The 21,567-nt window shown below is 50.2% G+C and overlaps 1 protein-coding gene across 1 annotated transcript; it reads right to left on the bottom strand.

Moving 5' to 3' along the window:
- Nucleotides 1-15,721: 15,721 nt before the first annotated feature.
- On the bottom strand, nt 15,722-18,429 carry SCRT2 (scratch family transcriptional repressor 2; the record flags this gene model as incomplete). Its single annotated transcript, XM_083358112.1, has 2 exons — nt 15,722-16,431; nt 18,297-18,429. The coding sequence occupies 2 exons, from the start codon at nt 18,427-18,429 to the stop codon at nt 15,722-15,724; spliced, it is 843 nt and encodes a 280-aa protein (XP_083214238.1).
- Nucleotides 18,430-21,567: the final 3,138 nt, after the last annotated feature.

The following is a 21,567-nucleotide window of genomic DNA, read 5'->3' as shown; positions in this document are numbered from 1 at the left end:
CGTACCACTCCAGCTGACGGGGGGGGCGAGACTGATAAGCCCCGCCGAGCGTTTCCCCAGCGCCCCCCACCCACCCGGACCCCCTTTCCACCTTCACGCGGGGACCCCAGCCCAGATCGAGCCCGGAGCGCCGCGGATGGAGCCCGGCAGGTTGGAAAAAGCTCCCCGCCCCCCCCCCAGTCCCCTGCCTTCCGAATGGAAGGAGCCGTTGGTGAGTCACACGCGCACGTGTGCAACGTCCTTCCTGGGTTGGGCTGCCTCGGGCTGGTTTCGCTGAGTCAGGAGGAGGCAGCAGAAAAAAGGGGGCAGCGGGAGCAGGACGCCGTGGGCCTTCCTGGGGGAGGGAGGGGGGGATGTTTATATTGTTTTATTACGTTGTTATAAAACTGCCAAGCCACTTGAGAGAGAGAGAGAGAGGAGAGAGAGAGAGAGAGAAAGAAAGAAAGAAAGAAAGAAAGAAAGAAAGAAAGAAAGAAAGAAAGAAAGAAAGAAAGAAAGAAAGAAAGAAAGAAAGAAAGAAAGAAAGAAAGAAAGAATCCAGGCAAGGGGAAGGAAGGGAGGGAGGGAGGGAGGAGGGAAAGAAAGAAAGAAAGAAAGAAAGAAAGAAAGAAAGAAAGAAAGAAAGAAAGAAGAAGAAAGAATCCAGGCAAGGGGAAGGGAGGGAGGGAGGGAGGGAAGGAAAGAAAGAAAGAAAGAAAGAAAGAAAGAAAGAAAGACGGAAAGAACGAAAGAAAGAAAGAAAGAATCCAGGCAAGGGGAAGGGAGGGAGGGAGGGAGGGAAGGAAAGAAAGAAAGAAAGAAAGAAAGAAAGAAAGAAAGAAAGAAAGAAAGAAAGAAGAAAGAAAGAATCCAGGCAAGGGGAAGGGAGGGAGGGAGGGAGGGAAAGAAAGAAAGAAAGAAAGAAAGAAAGAAAGAAAGAAAGAAAGAAAGAAAGAAAGAAAGAATCCAGGCAAGGGGAAGGGAGGGAGGGAAAGAAAGAAAGAAAGAAAGAAAGAAAGAAAGAAAGAAAGAAAGAAAGAAAGAAAGAATCCAGGCAAGGGGAAGGGAGGGAGGGAGGGAGGGAGGGAGGGAAAGAAAGAAAGAAAGAAAGAAAGAAAGAAAGAAAGAAAGAAAGAAAGAAAGAATCCAGGCAAGGGGAAGGGAGGGAGGGAGGGAGGGAGGGAGGGAGGGAGGGAGGGAGGGAGGGAAGGAAAGAAAGAAAGAAAGAAAGAATGAAAGAAAGAAAGAAAGAAAGAAAGAATGAATCCAGGCAAGGGGAAGGGAGGGAGGGAAAGAAAGAAAGAAACAAACAAACAAAGAAAGAAAGAAAGAAAGAGAAAGAAAGAATCCAGGCAAGGGGAAGGGAGGGAGGGAAAGAAAGAAAGAAAGAAAGAAAGAATCCAGGCAAGGGGAAGGGAGGGAGGGAGGGAAAGAAAGAAAGAAAGAAAGAAAGAAAGAAAGAAAGAAAGAAAGAAAGAATCCAGGCAAGGGGAAGGGAGGGAGGGAGGAGAGAAAGAAAGAAAGAAAGAAGGAAAGAAAGAAAGAAGGAAGGAAGGAAAGAAAGAGAGAGAGAAAATCCAGGCAAGGGGAAGGAAGGAAGGAAGGAAGGAAAAGAAAGGAAGGAAGGACAAGAGGAAGGAAGAAAGAGGGAGGGAAAGGGAGATCAAAAAAAGGAAAGGAAAAGAGGGAGAAACGGAAGGAAGGCAAAGAGAAAGGAAGGAATGAGAAGAAACACGAGTAAAGGAGGGAGGGAGAGGGAGAGAAAAAAAGGAAAGGAAAGAAGGGAGGGAGGAACGGAAGGAAGGTAAGGAGAAAGAACGAGAAGAAAGATGAGGGAGGGAGAGGGAGAGAAAACGAGGAAAGAAGGGAGGAACAGAAGAAAAAATGAGAAAGATGAAGGAAGAAAGACAATGAGAAGAAGGAGGGAGAAAGGGAGGGAGGAAAAACAAGGAAAGAAGGGAGGAACAAGGAAGAAGAACGAAAGGGAGGGACAGAAGGCAGGAAGGAAAAGGAAGAAAGGATGAGAAGGAAGAAAAGTGAAAGAGAGACAATGAGAAGAAGGAGGAAGGGAGGAGGGGAGAGTGAGAGAAAAAGAGTGGAAGGAAGGAAGATTGAAGGAAGATGGATTGATGGATGGAAGGTAAGAAGGAAGGAAGGAAGGAAGGAAGGGATTGATGGAAGGAAGGAAGGAAGGAAGGGCTCTTTAAACGTCCGTCGGAGCCGAGGCTCTTTCTTTTGGCGTGTGAGAATTGGTCTCTTCTGCCCTCCACCCTAGAGAGCGTACACTATTCTGATAGTCCTTGAACGCCCTTTTGCAGGTTTTAAGAGCGACACTAAGCGGGCAGACAAAGAGTCACGTAACCCATAATTCGCCACGTGTGGGATTCCGTGTCCAGTCTCAATAGCTTTTAGGGTTTTGGTCACTTCCTTCCTAACGTATCAGATGTATGAAATGTGTCTTCTGCTTCTTCTTATAACCGATGAAATGTAGGTAAAAGGGAGAGAGTCAGTTTGGTGGATTGGCAAAGGCGCTGGCCCAGAGACCAGGAGAGGGTGAGTTCTAGTCCCACCTTAGGCATGAAAGCTGGCTGGGCGTCTTTGGGCCAATCACCAGGAGACGGTGAGTTCTAGTCCCACCTTAGGCATGAAAGCTGGCTGGGCGTCTTTGGGCCAATCACCAGGAGACGGTGAGTTCTAGTCCCACCTTAGGCATGAAAGCTGGCTGGGCATCTTTGGGCCAATCACCAGGAGATGGTGAGTTCTAGTCCCACCTCAGGCATGAAAGCTGGCTGGGCATCTTTGGCCCAATCACCAGGAGACGGTGAGTTCTAGTCCCACCTCAGGCATGAAAGCTGGCTGGGTGTCTTTGGGCCAATCACCAGGAGACAGTGAGTTCTAGTCCCACCTCAGGCATGAAAGCTGGCTGGGTGTGTTTGGTCCAAACCTCACGGAGATGGCGAGTTTGAATCTCACCTTAGGCACCTGCCTCCAGAAGTTGAAAGTTGCTCCATCGGTGGAGGTTTTCAAGGTTTCCATTTGGCCAGAATGGTAATGAAGAGTCTCCTGCCTGAGCAGAGGGTTGGACTAGATGCTCTGTTCATCAGATGTGGCTGGTCTCTCCCATAATTTGCCTGTGACATTTTCCCCGCCTTGCCACCGAGCAGTCATTGCAAAACTCTTCCTCGTTTTTTCACTCCTGAGTGAATCCCCCGCCCCGCCTCAGTGTTGCAAAACCTGCCCTGAAGGTTAAAAAACAAACAAACCCATTTCCTTGTCCTAAGACCCAAGGCCGGGCCTTAGACCAGGGGTAGGCAACCTCGGCTCTTTTATGACTCGTGGACTTCAACTCCCAGAATTCCTGAGTCAGCATCAGCTGACTCAGGAATTCTGGGAGTTGAAGTCCACGAGTCATAAAAGAGCCGAGGTTGCCTACCCCTGGTCTTAGGGACTCCTGCTTGAGCAATGGGTTAGACTAGAGGACCTCCAGGGTCCCTTCCAGCTCTATTCTGATTGGTTGAATTGAAATAAGGATGAAATGCATGACCAAGAGAAAGCTGGAGGGTGGGTGAGAGGGTATACAGTGTGTGTGTGTGTGTGTGTGTGTTTGTGTGTGTATAAGGGGAAATTTAACACAAATTTAACACCAAACTGGAGAGAACCAACATTCCAAACCTGACAGTTCATTTTTTTATTATTATTATTTTGCAAGCCTGGCATCTGGATGATGCACGCAGCGGTCTCTGTGCCTCTGTTCTGGGAAGTCTGTCTTATCCACCCAGCCCTGCATTGATGGAAGCATTAAGGAGCTAACGAAGTGGCTGATTGATGTACCGCTTTATAAAGCCCTACTGAGGCCACACCTGGAACACTGCAGCCAATTTTGGTCACCACATCACAAAAAAAAGATGTTGAGAGTTTGGAAAAAAAAACAACCCAGAGAAGAGCAACTAAGGTGATCCAAGGCCTGGAGACTAAAACATACGAAGAACGGGTGCGGGACTTGGGTTTGGCCGGTCTAAAGAAAAAGAAGAAATAGGGGAGACACGATAGCAGCGTTCCAGTCTCTGAGGGGCTGCCCCAAAGAAGAGGAGGGGGTCAGGTTGGTCACCAAAGCACCAGAGGGAAGGACGAAAAACGATGGTTGGAAACATCTCTCTGTGCCGAAAGAAAGCCAGAGTGGATGAGGTGGCGCCAAAAGGGTCCAAAGGCTTTCTTCTCATCCCTTTTAGAATTTCTCACATTTAGCAAGTGGTTACCGCAGGGATGGAAGACCACCAGGAAATGCCAGAGGCAGAAGAATCTTGACAAGAAAGACAAAAAAAATCCCAAGCTGTCCACAAGGTGGCAGTGGTGAGCCACTTCTGTATAGCTGTATGGCTTCCCCGCAGGAAGTCACCAAAGTTCAAGCTATAATGGCATGTTGCAGAGGCCTCGGGAGGAGGCAAAAGGACAAAGGGAATGGTTGGAGAAGAGACAGGAGTAAAGTGGACAGGGCAAGAGAATCAGAGGAGACCCTCTTTAGCTTAACAGGACTTCAAAGGGACTTTGGAGGTCATCTAGTCAAAGCCTCTGCTTAGGCAGGAAACCTTATACCATTTCAGACAAATGGCTGTCCAGACTCTTCTTAAAAAATTGCAGTGTTGGAGCATTCACAGCTTCTGGAGGCAGGTCGTTCCACTGGTTAATTGTTCCGACTGTCAGGAAGTTTCTCCTTAGTTCTAGGCTGCTTCTTCTCTCCTTGATGAGTTTCTATCTGTTCCTTCTTGTCTGGCCTTCTGGTGCTTTGGAGAACAGAACAGAGTTGGAAGGGACCTTGGAGGTCATCTAGTCCAACCCCCTGCTCAGGCAGGAAACCCTATACCATTTCAGACAAATGGCTGTCCAGTCTCTTCTTAAAAACCTCCAGTGTTGGAGCATTCACAGCTTCTGGAGGCGGGTTGTTCCACTGGTTAATTGTTCTAACTGTCAGGAAGTTTCTCCTTAGTTCCAGGCTGCTTCTCTCCTTGATGAGTTTCCATCCGTTGCTTCTTGTCCTGCCTTCAGGTGCTTTGGAGAATAGCTTGACTGCCTCTTCTTTGGGGCAGCCCCTGAGATATCGGAAGGCTACTATCATGTCCCCCCCCCCTCGTCCTTCTCTTCATTAGACTAGACCTATCCAGTTCCTGCAACCGTCCTTCCTCTGTTTTAGCCTCCGGTCCCCTGATCATCTTTGTTGCTCTTCTCTGCACTCTTTCTAGCATCTCAACATCTCAGCCTGCAAAGGAGATGGAGGGAAAATTGTCCTTTTAGACTTGCGAGATTCTGCCAATGTAGTTTTACAATAGAATTAGCTCATCTGGTTGCGTTTACAGTACACAGCCCATGTGTGTGTGTGTTATGTGTGTATATATAGGCAGATGCATGGTTCCTTTTGAGAGCAGGTGACAGTATTTCATTGTCAAGGTGCGTGTCAGTGCTGCAAACGTTGACAGGTTTTGCACTGGCAATATAAGAGACAGCCTGTTACTTTAATTGCTTCGCTTTGGCGGGGGAAACGTCAAGCGGATGTTTTGAGAAGATAAGAAAAGCCTGCGTACAGAATGGGAAGTCAAACCTCATGTGTAAAACGACTGCCTCCAATGGGAAGACAGGGCCTCCATCCTTTGGCGCCCGGATTGGCTGCCAGGACGTGCAGCTGTGGGTCGCACACCGTGAATTGGCCAGGGAGAAGCAAGTGTTCCTTGGCAAGCATTCTGCGGGGGGGCCATAATGCTGGCAGAGCATTGGCTGGGGAGGAGTGCCGGCTGAGGTTGACCTCTGGTGGCGGGTCAGCTGCGACGGAGGGTGGTGACAGTGCGGTGAAGTGGGCACGGCCATTGTGGTTGCGGATAATTGTCCCGTGCCGTTCTCTTGGGGGGGGTATCTTACCTCCCAGCTGTCTTTCTGAAGCCCTCTTGAGGCCCCCCTCCCTCCCTTGCTGGTCCCCCACAACACACTCTCGCCTGTCCACCCCCCAACCCACCCCAGCAGCCCCAGAGGCTGCTATTCCCGCCACCACTCCCCCTCCCTCCGGCCCTGGTGACAGATCCGCAAGGACCCAAAACTTGCGGAGCAGACACGGTCCTTGAAAAAAATAAATCTTGCAATGCACATTGCCCCCCTACAGCCCCTGAGACTCCCCCCCCCATTGCACGCTGCCTATGCTTCGGCCTGCCACACTCGATTGGCTGGGCTGCTACTTGTCCCGGGCAGCCCGAAGCCTGGGTCAAATGGTGCCTGGGCGAATGGGCAGGGACGAAGGGCCGGCGGGGCGGGGGGGCATCAGCCATGGAGAATGGCCTTGGGAGGGCCGGCAGAGGAGAAGAGCTGGCTGTAAATGGGCTGGATTGGGGGGGGTGGGGGGGCGAAGGAGGCGCGGCCAAGGGTCCGTGCCTAAACGTCCCACTCCGTCTTCGGGAGTGCCCATTCGAAGCTATATTTGGGGGGCCCATTTCCTTCCTCCCCCCAACAGACAAACCACACAATGGACGTAGCAGAAAAAGAAGGCCCTTTTATTATCATCCCTGAATTGCATTACAATACTGCAAGTAGTTTCACATCAGGAAGACCTGTATTCACCTGTAAATCTGCCCAGGCCAACATCTGGCTGGCTGGCTGGCTGGCTTAGGGTGGGGGTGGGGGCTAAATCATGCAGAGGGAATTATTGCTATCGTATTTTATTTACAGTTCTATACACCGAAAAGGGAACTGGGGTACCGTCCCAAGTGCAAAAACTACGGGCAAGAAACCAGGAACTCTGGTTGAGAGAGGGAGAAGGAGAGAGGAGAGAGGAAAGAGAGAGAGAAGGAGAGGGAGAGAGAGAAAGAGAGAAGGAGAAGGAGAGAGAGGAGAGAAGGAGAGGAAGAGAGGAGAGGGGGAGAGAGAAAGAGAAGGAGAGAGGAGAGGGAGAGAAGGAGAGGGAGAGAGGACAGAGAAGGAGAGAGGGGAGAGGGAGAGAAGAGGAGAGGAGAGGGAGAGAGACAAGGAGAGGGAGAGGGGAGAGGGGGAGAGAAAGAGGAGGGGAGAGAGAAGGAGAGGAGAGGGGGAGAGAAAGAGAAGGAGAGAGAGGAGAGAAGGAGAGGAAGAGAGGAGAGGGGGAGAGAGAAAGAGAAGGAGAGAGGAGAGGGAGAGAAGGAGAGGGAGAGAGGACAGAGAAGGAGAGAGGGGAGAGGGAGAGAAGAGAGGAGAGGAGAGGGAGAGAGACAAGGAGAGGGAGAGGGGAGAGGGGGAGAGAAAGGAGGGGAGAGAGGAGAGAAGGAGAGGAAGAGAGGAGAGGGGGAGAGAGAAAGAGAAGGAGAGAGGAGAGGGAGAGAGGACAGAGAAAGAGAGGGGAGAGAGGAGAGGAGAGGGAGAGAGACAAGGAGAGGGAGAGGGGAGAGGGGGAGAGAAAGAGGAGGGGAGAGAGAAGGAGAGGAGAGGGGGAGAGAAAGAGAAGGAGAGAGAGGAGAGAAGGAGAGGGAGAGAGAAAGAGAGGAGAGAGAAGGAGGGGAGAGGAGAGAGAGAAGAAGAGGGAGAGAGAAATAGAGGAGAGAGAGAAGGAGGGGGAGAGAGGAGAGGGAGAGAGAGACAAGGAGAGGGGGAGAGAAAGAGGAGGGGAGAGAGAAGGAGAGAGAGAGAGGAGAGGGAGAGAGAGAAGGAGAGGGGGGGAGAGAGAGAGATTCCCAGCCCGGCGTTGCCCGCAGGGAAGAGTTCATCAAAGAAATCACATCTGTAGTACAGGTTGTGTCTTGCGGGTCCGTTTGTGTGCTCCCCGTGTGTTACAAATCCTGAAAGCTGTGCTGGACACGGCGAGGTGCGAACATCCGATGCTAACCTGACATGCTTTTGGCATTGTGCTGTCGGCACTTATCCCAGTGTCAACGAATGTCGCGCGGACCTTGCCAAGGGTTTAGGGCCAGGAGAGGCAAAAGAGTTACTCAGCCCTGGGAAAGGGGGAAGCTGGAAAAACAGACCGGGGGAGGGGGGGGAGAAAGGCCCCATCTTGACCTCGTTCTCCTTACAAATGAGTAGGGAAGGTCCTGGATGGGGTGTCAAGATTTGGTGAACATACCCTGCAACGATAAAGTAGCATTCTTGAAATCCCTGCAGTGTGTGAGTTTTTGTTTTGTCCTGGCCTACCTTGAAGGGCTGAAACCTGAGGCTCGTTGAAAAGGGAATGAAAAACATCCAGTATTCTTAGTCACCAGCTCCTTAAATCTCCGTAGGAGAGATGAAAAACATCTGCCCACCGCCGCGTTGGTACAACAGGCTCATCCACATGAGTTACAAAACTAGTAACGCATCCGCTAAAAACACACTTAAGGTCGATTGTGGTGTGTGTGTGTGTGTGTGTGTGTGTGTGTGTGTGTTTCAACAGCAGTTCTTTTCCCTTTTTGTCTGTGGAAAAGTCTGACGGGGACCCAGCCCATCTGATGCGCTTATAGGTTCAGGGCGTCGGGCGGCTCCTGACAATGATTTAATGTAGTATCCTAGTTAAGGGTGTGGGTGCCAGAAGAGTTGTCGGAGCAGCCGGCCGCTCCACTTTCTGCCCAGAGGTTGAATCTAACCCTGGATTTACCCAAGACAGTTGCTGCGTTCATATAACGTACAGGGCCTGAATGAGCCTGGCGCGTTGTGGCTTCACACAATGGCCTGGCTTCCTGTACTGTGGTGAGGCTGTGTCTCAGTTACCCCGACATATTAAGCAAGGTAAAGAGTTTGTCCTATCATTTGTGTCCAACTGTAGATGCCCATCTCTGTTTTGGGGCAGAGGGAAACAATTTTCCATGGTTCATGTGGCACCTTCCCACCGAAGTGGTACCTATTGATCTACTTGCGTTGGCGTGCTTTCTACAAACTACAATCCACCTGACCCTGTGAGATCCAGGCTAGTCCGCTGTGTGTGAACCCAGCTACTAAAAGCTCAAACGGGTGGGAGGTTCAACATTGTGCAGCTGACACGGTATTTGGAGCAGAGGCGGGGGTGGGGGTGGGGTGGGGGGGTGGGAGGAAGTAACAGGAATACAAAACCAGAACAGCGGCTGCATTCATACAACATGCTTAACCTGATCGGTTAAAGACCCTGCGCATACATTTGCAATTCCGGGTTGTTTGCAGAATTAAATCTCGGCTAAGCTTTTGGGATTTAAGTGTTTCGCTGACACCCACCCATAGGGAGACGGGATGGTGAAGAAGTGGGACGATACGAAGACAACCCAGCTTTGCATCCAGTGCTGCTCGTGAAATGAGCTTGTCTGGGTGGACTTGGGACCAGTCACACTTCCTTATCCCAAACCCGCCGCACAACATGGCTGTTAGGGAGCAAATTCAAGGAGGCCGCACCATGCGCCAGCTTGAGCTGCTGTACAAAAATCAGAATATAAAACGAATCGAAGTTAAGCTAGTTGGTTCTCTGCATTGTCTTCTAAACCAGGGTTTCTCTGACCTTGGCAGCTTAAAGATGCGTGGACTACAACTCCCAGCATTCCCCGGCTTGATTAGGGTATCATTTACGGCAGGGGGTCTTCCAACTTGGCAACTTTGAAGACTTGTGGACTTCAACTCCCAGACTCCTCCGGCTTGATTAGGGTATTGTTTACGGCAGGGGTCTTCCAACTTGGCAACTTTGAAGACTTGTGCAGCGTTTTCCAACCTTAGGAACTTGAAGATGCGTGGACTTCAACTCCCAGAATTCCCCAGCCAGCATAGCTGGCTGGGGAATTCTGGGAGTTGAAGTCCACGCATCTTCAAGTTCCTAAGGTTGGGAAATGCTGGACTTGTGGACTTCCAACTTCCCAGAATTCCTCAGCCAGCCTGGCTGAGGAATTCTGGGAGTTGAAGTCCACAAGTCTTCCAAGTTGCCAAGTTGGAAGACCCCTGGTTTATGGAAACATAGAAATAAGTCGTGTTGGTACACCGTTCAAAAAGCAAATGAAAAAGAAGGAAACAAAAAGAACGCATTCTCTCCCACAGCCAACATTTAGATAAGCCGGGCTTAACACCAGACAAATCAGCAGAAAACAATACCCGTATCAAGGAACTACTAAAGAGAAAACCACACCTTTCGCCAACAGTGGTAGGGAAAACTGCTATGTATAAATAGGGAGCGAGTCCCACAGTCTAACCCTGATGACATTATCTAGGTGGGTAACGCAACGTCTGCGAGCCAGCAGTCTCTAATTCCTAAACTGCTGATTGAACTATCTAGGTTTTTTTTTTTTGGATCGTTGTTGAACGATGGCAGTCTCTCTCAACCTTGGTGACAACGGGCGGGCTTCAAATCCCAGAATTCCCCAGTCAGCATGCTTTTGAGATGGGTGGACTTCGCCTCCCACAATTCCCCAGCTTGATTAGGGTGTTGTTTCATAGACACGTACATGTAGAAGTAAATCATATTTAAACACTGTTCCAAAGGGACAATAAAAAAGTTAAGGAAGAAACAAAAGGAACACATCATCGTCAGCAGCCGACAACTAGATAAGCAGGGATTAACCCCAGACAAACAAGGTGAAAACAATACCCTAATTATACCGGCTGGGGAATTCTTGGCATTGAAGCCCATTACCTCTTAAATTTTCCAACGCTGGATTAAAATGTCGGTTGAGTGTGTCAAAGCCATGCTTAGCCCTGAGCTAAGCTTCTTTCAGACCTACCTACCTCACAGGGTTGTTGTTATGGGGACAAAATGGAGATTTCCCCCTGACAGATCATTTTTAAGCCCCTGGAAAACTACAGGTCCAACATTTTGGTGAGGTAATGTCATTAACTGGTATTTGCATATATATATATCAAAACATCATTATTTGGAGATCTTCGTTGATCCATATGGGGCCAGCCATCAACTCAAACCCACCTCTGGATGGCCCACACCTGATTGGTTGAGAGGCTGGTTCCCGTCATTTTTTTTTTCATCCCAGTTAAGAATAAACCGGGATTTATCTTTTAACTTCCCATGGAGTGGATGGAATAGGTTGGCGGATAGAAATGAAGGGGACGTTTCTGGTTTATGCAGTTAGTCCTCGACTTACGACCACGGTTTAGGAGAGCTCGAAATTTACGTCGCTCGGGGAGAAAGTTGGCGAAGTTTGTCCCATGTTGCGACTTTTCTTGCCAGATTTTTTTTTTTAAGTTATCAAGTGAATGGCTGCAGTTGGCTTCCCACATTGACTTTGCTTGCCAGAAGTTCGCAAAAGGGGGTCCCGTGATCCCGTGACACTGTGCAACCGACACAAATAGGACTCAGTTGCCAAGCGGCTGAATCGCGTGATCGCGGGGATGCTGCAACGGTCATAAGTGTGGAGAAAAAAAACAAAATCCCGGTCATTTTTCAGAGCTGCTGTGAGTTTGAACGGTCGTAAGTCGAGGACTATCCGTATACGGATTTGTTACCACCTAAGTTTGAGTTCCGTCGTCGGTGCCTCTACAGCACGGCGTAGCTACGGGAGAAAGTCCACGCGGTGGCGGCAAGGATGAGTCTGAACGCGGAGAAAGGGACTGTGTTCGAGTCAACCCAACTTGGCTAAAAGTTCTCCAGAACTTTTTCCAGGTTGTCTTCCAGAACGGGAAGTTGATCCCTTGTGGTGTGACGCAACTGTCCCGGAGTCGAAAGTCAAATTTTTGTAGGACTCCAGATTTTGTTCTTTGTTAAGGCGGGTTCCTGTGTCCTGGCTACACACACAGGTGTTTGAAAGACACAACTTAGCATTGGGGGCAGAGTTCGATGCGTGATCCCTGTTTCAAAATCTCTGCCTGCTCTTGGAGAGCAAAAGTTAAGGTCAAAAATAAGATAAAATTGGAAAGAAAAATCCGCCACGCGGCAGATCCGCGTCGAGCACCAGTCGCAACCAGTTCCCTCCTATCTTCTAGACAGCATGCACAGAAAACCCGTCGTTTTTTTTTCCCCGCCACCCACCCGGCCCCTGACGAATTGGCAAAGAATAAATAGGATAATAAATAGGATAAATTAGAATATTTCAATAGAGAAGTCCTACGCATACGGCGGCGGCAGCGGCTCTTCTGGTGCGCTCAGATTTAGCAGGAGGAATTTCCCCAAAGGAAAAAAAAAAGGTGGACTATAGCGGGGGCAGTTAAAATAAAAACTCTCTTTTTTTTTCTCCCCTCCCTCTTTAAGGTAAAGGTAAAGTTTCCCCCGCACACGCGTGCTAGTCGTTTCCGACTCTAGGGGCCGGTGCTCATCTCCGTTTCAAAGCCGAAGAGCCAGCGCTTGTCCGAGGACGTCTCCGTGGTCATGTGGCCGGCATGACTAGACACCAAAGGCGCACGGAGCGCTGTTACCTTCCCACCGTAGTGGTCCCTATTTTTCTACTTGCATTTTTACGTGCTTTCGAACTGCTAGGTTGGCAGAAGCTGGGACGAGTAACAGGCGCTCACTCTGTTATGCGGCACTCGGGATTCGACCCGCCAAACTGCCGACCTGATCGACAAGCTCAGCGTCCTAACCCACAGAGGGGCTTAAATACTCTCCCTCTTACCTGCCCCTGGAGGTGATGGGCGGAACTTTCACCTGGCCAATTGCAGGTAATCCTCAATTCACAGCCACCCTTACAGAATAAGAGACGAACAGAGTTGGAAGGGACCCCGGAGGTCATTTAGTCCAACCCCCTGCTCAGGCAGGAAACCCTACACCTTTTCGGACAAACGGCTGTCCAGTCTCTTCTTAAAAAACTTCCAGCGTTGGAGCATTCCCCTTGAGCCCAAAATTTCCGTTGCTAAGCAAGTTTGGTCCCGTTTTACGACCTCTCCTCGCCACAGTTCTGAAGTGAATCCCTGCAGCTGTTAAGCTAGTCACCCAGTTGTTAAGGGAATCTGGCTCGTTCCCCCCCCCCCCGGTTGACTCTGCTTGTCGGGAGGTCGCCAAAGGGGGGGGTCACCTGGCCCCGGGGGACACAGCAAACCGTCATAAATTTGAGTCAGTTGCCAAATGTCTGGATTTTGATCGGGAGACCGTGGGGAGGCCGCGACGGCCGTACGTGTGCAAAACGGTCATAACTTTCAACGGTCCCTAAATGAACAGTTGTAAGTCGAGGACCACCTGGATCTGTCCCTCTTTTTTTAAAAAAAGGCTTTTTATGCGCGGCACAAAAAAGAGGCTCAAAGTTCAGAGGTCAAGCTTGCCGCAGGCTTGTGCAAAAATGTTGGCACTCAACAATAGCTGGATGGCGTTCGGATGGGGAGCTGGTCCTAGTGAATCCAAAGCTGTTCTTTGGACCGGATGAATATTGGATTAACTACAAAGAGCAGAGGGAAAGGAGACCACAAAGAGATCCCGAGGAAATGTCCGGGCTGTAGGCAAAACGTCAGAAGTCAAAGCTAAACTCCTTCCTGTTGACACCCAGAAACCCACGGAGGACACATCCGTGACCCTGAGGGGGGTGGGTTAGGGTCCAGCTTGATTTCGGTGAGACTTTATTTGTGCTGTGGTTTGAAAAATGTAAGCTGGACCTTGTCAGATTTACTGGGATAGGAGACCACCAGGAGAAGCAACAGCCAATCTCTTCTGCATGGCTGCCAAGGGGAAACTACCCTGGTCATGTCCCATTAGGATCTCCTCAAGCAATTTGACCCGAAGGGGAATTTTTACTTGTTTAGATCTGAGATGGTGGTTTTTGGTTGCTTCGGGGGTCAAAGTTTCCAGTCCTCAAGGGCCGGGCAAGGCTCCCCTGCGTATGGTAGTCCACCTTTTTTTCCTAACTGGCGCCCCTTAGATCAAAGTTTCTCATTCTGAACAACTTTCAGATGCGTGGACTTCCAGTTCCCAAAATTCCCCCACCTAGCACGGCTAACGGGGGGAATTCTGGGAGTCGAAGTCCACCCTTCTTAAAGTTGCCAAGAAAAATTGCTCGGGATAAAACGGTCATTCAGCAGAGCTATTGGCAAGGCTTTCCGGGGCAACTGGGTCAAAAAAGTCACGATGGCAGCTATCGAAGCCTGCCCCTTAAAAAAAAAAAGAAGTATGATGCGCAGAACTGCAGATGCCACGTGGACATTTTTTGACCCCATTCCCAGGGACACCTCCCAAGGCCATCTTAGAGCTTCCCAAGCCTTCATAACCATGGTTCTAACCAGAAAAGCCGCTGTTTTTAATACATATGCACACCCACACCGACACATTCACACGTTGTGTTCCCAGACCCTTGTTCCACAAAGGTTCCCAAATTCTTACGGCAGAGAGACTGCCGTAATCCAGCCTTCCTCATCCTCTGCCACTTTAAGGTCGGTGGACTTCAATTCCCAGAATTCCCCAGCCAGCTAGGCTGGCTGGGGAATTCTGGGAGTTGAAGTCCACCGACCTTAAAGTGGCAGAGGTGGAGAAACACTGTGTGAACGCCCTTTCTAGCTTTCCACAACCAGGCGAGTCTTGAATTCCAAGCTACCCAGCGTGGCTTCATCGGTTGAACGTCTACCTCTTCGAAGAGTCTCCTTGTGCAGGCAAACCACAAGGGCTTTTGTTCCGTCCTCGGAAAGCTTCCCTCGCTGACCAACTGTGTTCTTCCCACCCCACCCACCCCCCCACCCCCCCAAAAAAGGCAGAAGCAGCAGCAGCAGCATGAAATAAATACAGAATAAATAAAGGAATAAATACGCTCGGGGTCTTCCTTCTGTCCGTCTCCTGCATCGTGTCCAAAAAAAAAAAAAAGTTCAGAGTTTCTCGCAAGCCGTGAAGACAAGCAGGGATCCGGCGGGTGGAGGGAAAGGAAGGGGGAGACCCTTAATGAGAGCAGAGTGGGTGTTATTGCTTCCGCTGAGTCGAAGGAAGGAAAAAAATTGAAATCAGAAAGCAACGTTGTGATCTGTCCTGGCTCTCTTTCCGAAATCCAGCCTCCAGGCTGGATTCACACAACCTGTCAAACCCGTGGCGGGATTCGAAGATGGGAACCGCCGGTTCTCCGCGTGGCTGCCGCTTCCGGAAGTCCGTTCTGGACCTGGGCAAGAAAAAACATTAGCTAACCGGTGCTGCCGAAGTGGTGCGAGCCGGCTGGATCCCACCGCCGTGTCAAAGCCTCGGATCAGATTTATCTGACACTGTTCCTGCATTCGCACATTACGCTGGGCCCAAACCAACCATCCTCTGGCTTCGTGCACCCTGGTGTATCCCCACGCCAGGTTGGTCCAGGAAAGCTGAGCCCTAAACTTCATCCAGGTACAAATTAGGCACCTTCAACCTTAGTTCGTTAATTCATCCACAGATGTTTTCTCCGCTTTCTGGGTGAGTGAATTTGAGGGCTGCCGCAGGTACGATGTGTCGGCACACGGCAAAGACCGAGAACCCCACTGCAGCCTGGCCCGGTGCGTTGTGCGAATCCAGCCACGGGTAGCATTCGCCCGACAGGCTTAAGCCAGGTTTTTTAAATCCGTCCAGTTCTTCAAAGCACGGACTAATCCAGGGGCTGAAGGCAGATCGACTTCTGAGCTTTGCTTGCATGCGTACAGGACCTGAGCAACGCTTAAGAACAGCCGAACGTAGCAGGCCGGGCAGGTGTCTGTTACCCTCTTGACTTTCGTTGGGTTATACGTGTTGTGTGAACCCAGTCCGCTGAGTTTTAGGAAGAGAGTTCGCTGAGGTTGCAGCGCTCGCCTCAAACGCGCAGCGCTGCGGTGCCCTGCGATTTTTCCCAGGGATCCTCCTGGCTTCGGCGAGGTTCCATTTTGTGAAGTAGGAATTAACTCCGGGAAGGCCAGGAGGAGGGAGGCTGCAGGCGTGGGAACTCCCTGCACCAGCTTGGGGTCAGTTCCCCGCCGGGCAGGCATGCTCCGGCCCCTTGAAGCAGGCCGATTCGTAGTGTTTGTGGAGGTAGGATTTGAGGGCGAAAGTCTTGTGGCATTGCTTGCAACGGTAGTGCTTGAGCGCCGAGTGGGTTTGCATGTGCGCGCGCAGGTTGGAGCGGTCAGCGAAGGCCTTGCCGCAGTGGGAGCAGCCGAAGGGCTTCTCGCCGGTGTGCGAGCGCATGTGTCCCTGCAACAGCCACGGCCGGCTGAAGGCTTTGCCGCACACGGCGCACTTGTGTTTGAGGTTGTGGGTCAGCAGGTGCATGGCCAGAGCCGGCATAGAGACGTAGGCCTTGCTACATGTCGGGCACTTGCGGGCCAGCTTGCTATCCAGGCTGCGGTGCGTCTGCTTGTGCCGGCTGAGGTTGGAAGAGGTGGCATAGGTCTTGCCGCACTCGGTGCAGGCGTGGCGGTGTCCCCCCCGGCGAGGACCCTCGGATCGCCGGCGGGACCGCCCGTCAAGGATGAAGAAGGCGTCCATGGAGTAGCTCTCGGTGACGGCCGCTTCGCCCTGGAAGTAGTGAGACGAGAGGCTGGATTGCGGGCTTTCGGGATCGCTGTAATCCTCCTGGATCGGGGTGTAAAGGGGGTCAGGAGAGGCCCCCTGGCGCTGGGCTTTCTTCTTTTCATTCTTGTAACCTGAGGAAGGGAGACAGGCTGGGAGGTATCCTGCAGGGGAGAGAGAGAGAAAGAGAGAAACAAAGGGAAGATGTTTGGATAATTGAAAAACTTCAGCCGATTGGCCCGGGGATTCTGCCTTGTGGATCAGTGCCAGCATTTCTCATCCTCAGCCACTTTGAAAGGACTGGACTTCTTAAGCACCCAGAATTCCACAGCCAAGTCCCAGTCAAGTCTAGGAGTTTTAAGTGCAGACCTCTTAAAGTGGCCGAGGTTGAAAAATACTGACCAAGATCGTTGAGTTCCTTCCGTGTTCGGTCTTCTGCTTATAAACCGCCCGGATGGCTGTTTCTAAAGCTCGGCAGTGTTAAGAGGTGCGGGTTTTTACTCCCAGAATTGAAGCTGAATTGAATTCAACTCCTGACTAGGCTAGGCTGGGCTGGGCTAGGCTAGGCTAAAAGGTATAGGTAAAGGTTCCCCCGCACACGCGTGCTAGTCGTTTCCGACTCTAGGGGCCAGTGCTCATCTCCGTTTCAAAGCCGAAGAGCCAGCGCTTGTCCGAGGACGTCTCCGTGATCGTGTGGCCGGCATGACTAGACGCCAAAGGCGCACGGATCGCTGCTACCTTCCCACCGGAGTGGTCCCTATTTTTCTACTTGCATTTTTTTTACGTGCTTTCGAACTGCTAGGTTGGCAGAAGCTGGGACGAGTAACAGGCGCTCACTCTGTTACGCGGCACTCGAGATTCGACCCGCCAAACTGCCGACCTTCTGATCGACAAGCTCAGCGTCCTAACCCACTGAGCCACTGCATCCCTTAGGATAGGATAGGATAGGATAGGATAGGGCAAAAGAGGAGAGGAGAGGAGAGATGGAGAGAGAGGGTTAAGCTTAAGGTTACGGTTTAAACATATCTCTTTCTTTAAAGCTATTTACATCGCCATCTTAACCAAATCCATTTAAGAGAGAGAGAGGGGGGGGGAAGGAAATGGAATAGAGAAAAAGGAAAGGAAAGAGAATAGAGAGAAGGAAAGGGAAGGAAAGGGAAGGGAAGGAAAGGAAAGGAAAGGAAAGGAAAGGAAAGGAAAGGAAAGGAAAGGAAAGGAAAGGAAAGGAAAGGAAAGGAAGAGTGAAAGAAAGGGAGGGAGAGAGTCAAAGAATAGAGGAAGAAAGGAGGGAGGGAGGGAGGGAGGGAGGAAGGATGGAAGGAAGGAAGGAAGGAAGGAAGGAAGGAAGGAAGGAAGGAAGGAAGGAAGGTGAAGGGGAGAGGGTGGATCCTGATGAGAGAGGAAGGAAGGGGGAAAAAAAAGGTGGAAACAAGAATTACGCTTTTTCTTCTGGATAAGAACTGGCTGGCTGCGAAATTCTGGGCAGTTGAAGTCTGATTTAAATCCAAAGGGAAGAAGGCTTGGTTAAACTCTCCACCTTTGTGCATCGGTTTGTACGCACCAACCCACAGACCCAACTCAAGCCAAAGATCGTAGCACCGGGCGTGATCGGCTCAACAACCGCCTTTGTGGTTCCCATGTTTCTTGTTGGCTAATCACGCTAGCGGGCTAGCTTGCTCTTTGCACGGGGGAATCGGAGCACGGGCTTTGCTCTTGGCCAGCGGTCTTCAACCTTGGCCCTTGGATGACTTGGGGACTTCAACTCCTTCCCTTCAACTCCTTCAACACTTGCCTGGCTGAGGAATTCTGGGAGTTGAAGTCCACAAGTCATCCAAGGGCCAAGGTTGAAGACCCCTTGCTCTTGGCTTTCCCATCGCCGGAAAACCTTTGATGAGAGGCGATTTCGGCAAACCAACCAAGGACTTTTGTGGCTGCCCAGACACCCAACGTGGGAGACAGGTGATGGATGTGAAACGGGAGAGAGTGGGAAAAAAGTTAGAAACTTTTCTCTTAAGCCTGTCTCTCCTGCCCGCTTCGCTCTGACTAGCTACAGGGAAGGCCGAGCGGAAGGCGGTGGCTCCTATCCTTGGTCTCCACGACACACACACGGGCAAGGACGAAAGGAGAGTCCGTCTGCAAGGGATTTCCCCAGCCTGGTGCATCCTAGTGTGGGGCTGATGGGACCTGTGGTTAGAGAAAGGAAGAGCCAGTTGGGTCTATGGTTAAGGCATTAGGCTACAAAGCAGGAGACGGTGAGTTCTAGTCCCGTCCTAGTCATGAAACTCAGCTGGGTGACTTTGGGCCAATCGCCGGGAGACGGTGAGTTCTAGTCCCGTCCTAGTCATGAAACTCAGCTGGGTGACTTTGGGCCAATCGCCGGGAGACGGTGAGTTCTAGTCCCGTCCTAGGCATGAAACTCAGCTGGGTGACTTTGGGCCAATCGCCGGGAGACGGTGAGTTCTAGTCCCGTCCTAGGCATGAAACTCAGCTGGGTGACTTTGGGCCAATCGCCGGGAGACGGTGAGTTCTAGTCCCGTCCTAGGCATGAAACTCGGCTGGGTGACTTTGGGCCAATCGCCGGGAGACGGTGAGTTCTAGTCCCGTCCTAGGCATGAAACTCAGCTGGGTGACTTTGGGCCAATCGCCGGGAGACGGTGAGTTCTAGTCCCGTCCTAGGCATGAAACTCAGCTGGGTGACTTTGGGCCAATCGCCGGGAGACGGTGAGTTCTAGTCCCGTCCTAGGCATGAAACTCAGCTGGGTGACTTTGGGCCAATCGCCAGGAGACGGTGAGTTCTAGTCCCGCCTTAGATTTCTTAGATTTCCCAGTTTCTACTCTGGCTTTTGTAAGATGGGAGTTATATAAATATCATGAATAAATAAATAAAAGTGTAATCTTACCCCGTTTTCTGTAACGTGCCAACCGGGAAGGACTTCACTCTGCTATAATGTTTTCCCAGGTTTACCTGCCCCCAGAATCCCTGCTCTAAGTAGGGGGTTAGTCTAGAGGACCTCTAAGACCCTGTCAGTCATTTGGGCTTCTGTCACTCCCAGTAGCAGGGGCTGGGGTGACTATCATCTGTGCATGCAGGAAGCAAAAAAAAATGAACCCCTCCCGGCGATGTCCTGGGTGATCTGCAATTTCCATTCCCGAAATGTTGGAGAGGCTATTTTTATCCGACGAATTCAGCAGAAGTTGTCATATTCCCAGGACATCCGACTCTGCTGATCCGGCCTTTGGAGCGGAGAGACGGATCCGACCTCCATTGGAAAGTCAGCAGAACGAATGTGGAGAATGTTGGCATCACAGGAAGAAGGGAAGGGAAAGAAGGAAAGGAAAGGGGGGAAGGGAAGGGAAGGGAAGGGGAAGGGAAGGGGAAGGGAGAGAATTAGGAGGAAAGGAAAGGAAAGGAAAGGAAAGGAAAGGAAAGAAGGAAAGGAAAGGAAAGGAAAGGAAAGGAAAGGAAAGGAAGAGAAATAGGAGGAAATGAAAGGGAAGGGAAAAGGAAAGGAAAGGAAAGGAAAGGAAAGGAAAGGAAAGGAAAGGAAAGGAAAATAAATGAAGGAAAGGAAAGGAAAGGAAAGGAAAGGAAAGGAAAGGAAAGGAAAGGAAAGGAAAGGAAAGGAAAGGAAGAGAAATAGGAGGAAATGAAAGGGAAGGGAAAAGGAAAGGAAAGGAAAGGAAAGGAAAGGAAAGGAAAGGAAAATAAATGAAGGAAAGGAAAGGAAAGGAAAGGAAAGGAAGAGAAATAGGAGGAAATGAAAGGGAAGGGAAAGGGAAAGGAAAGGAAAGGAAAGGAAAGGAAAGGAAAGGAAGAGAAATAGGAGGAAATGAAAGGGAAGGGAAAAGGAAAGGAAAGGAAAGGAAAGGAAAGGAAAGGAAAGGAAAGGAAAGGAAAGGAAAGGAAAGGAAAGGAAAGGAAGAAACAGACATGGCAAAGCAATAGTGAAAAAGGGAAGGGAAGGAAAGGAAAGGAAAGGAAAGGAAAGGAAAGGAAAGGAAAGGAAAGGAAAGGAAAGGAAAGGAAGTGAGGGAAGGAAAGGAGAAAGGGAAGGGAAGGGAAGGGGAAGGAAGGGAAGGGAGGGAATGAAAGAAAAGGAGACGGGAAGGGAAGAGAGGGGAGGGGAGGGGAGGGGAGCAAAGGGAATGGAGCGAAGGGAAGTAGAAAGGAAGGAAAGGAAAGGAAAGGAAAGGAAAGGAAGATAAAAGAAGGGAAGGGAAGGGAAGGGAAGAAAATCCACAGATCATAAAAAAAATGCCAGCTGGGGAATTGTGGGACCTGAGCTCCACCCCTCTTCATGCAGGCTGGCTGGGGACTTCTGGAAAGGGTGGGCTCAGTTGTGGCCGTAAGTCGAGGAGAAGCTATATCCAAGTTCATAAAGGGAAGGGCAGGGTTTGCTTGTGTGCATTTGTATTTTGTATGCCTCTCTCTCTCTCTCTCTCTCTCTTTCTTTCCCTCTCTTTCTCTGTCCTTCTTTCTCTCTCTCCCTGTCTTTCTCTCTCTCTTTCACTTTTTCTGTCTCTTTCTATCTCTCCTTCTCTCTCTCTCTTTCTTTCCCTCTCTTTCTCTGTCCTTCTTTCTCTCTCTCCCTGTCTTTCTCTCTCTCTCTTTCACTTTTTCTGTCTCTTTCTATCTCTCCTTCTCTCTCTCTCTTTCTTTCCCTCTCTTTCTCTGTCCTTCTTTCTCTCTCCCTGTCTTTCTCTCTCTTTCTCTTTCACTTTTTCTGTCTCTTTCTATCTCTCCTTCTCTCTCTCTTTCTTTCTCTCTCTTTCTCTGTCCTTCTTTCTCTCTCCCTGTCTTTCTCTCTCTCTCTCTTTCACTTTTTCTGTCTCTTTCTATCTCCCTCTCTCTTTCTTTCTCTCTCTTTCTCTGTCCTTCTTTCTCTCTCCCTGTCTTTCTCTCTCTTTCTCTTTCACTTTTTCTGTCTCTTTCTATCTCTCCTCTCTCTCTTTCTTTCTCTCTTTCTCTGTCCTTCTTTCTCTCTCTCTCTCTCTCTTTTACTTTTTCTGTCTCTTTCTCTCCTCTCTCTCTTTCTTTCTCTGTCTCTTTCTCTGCCCTTCTTTCTCTCTCCCTCTCTCTTTCACTTTTTCTGTCTCTTTCTATCTCCCTCTCTCTTTCTTTCTCTCTCTTTCTCTGTCCTTCTTTCTCTCTCCCTGTCTTTCTCTCTCTTTCTCTTTCACTTTTTCTGTCTCTTTCTATCTCTCCTTCTCTCTCTTTCTTTCTCTCTTTCTCTGTCCTTCTTTCTCTCTCTCTCTCTTTTACTTTTTCTGTCTCTTTCTATCTCCTCTCTCTCTTTCTT

This window comes from Vipera ursinii, assembly GCF_947247035.1.
Source record: "Vipera ursinii genome assembly, chromosome: 3".
Classification (NCBI taxonomy): domain Eukaryota; kingdom Metazoa; phylum Chordata; class Lepidosauria; order Squamata; family Viperidae; genus Vipera; species Vipera ursinii.
The sequence above is the reverse complement of the archived record's forward strand: the minus strand, read 5'-3'. Positions and strand labels throughout refer to the sequence as shown.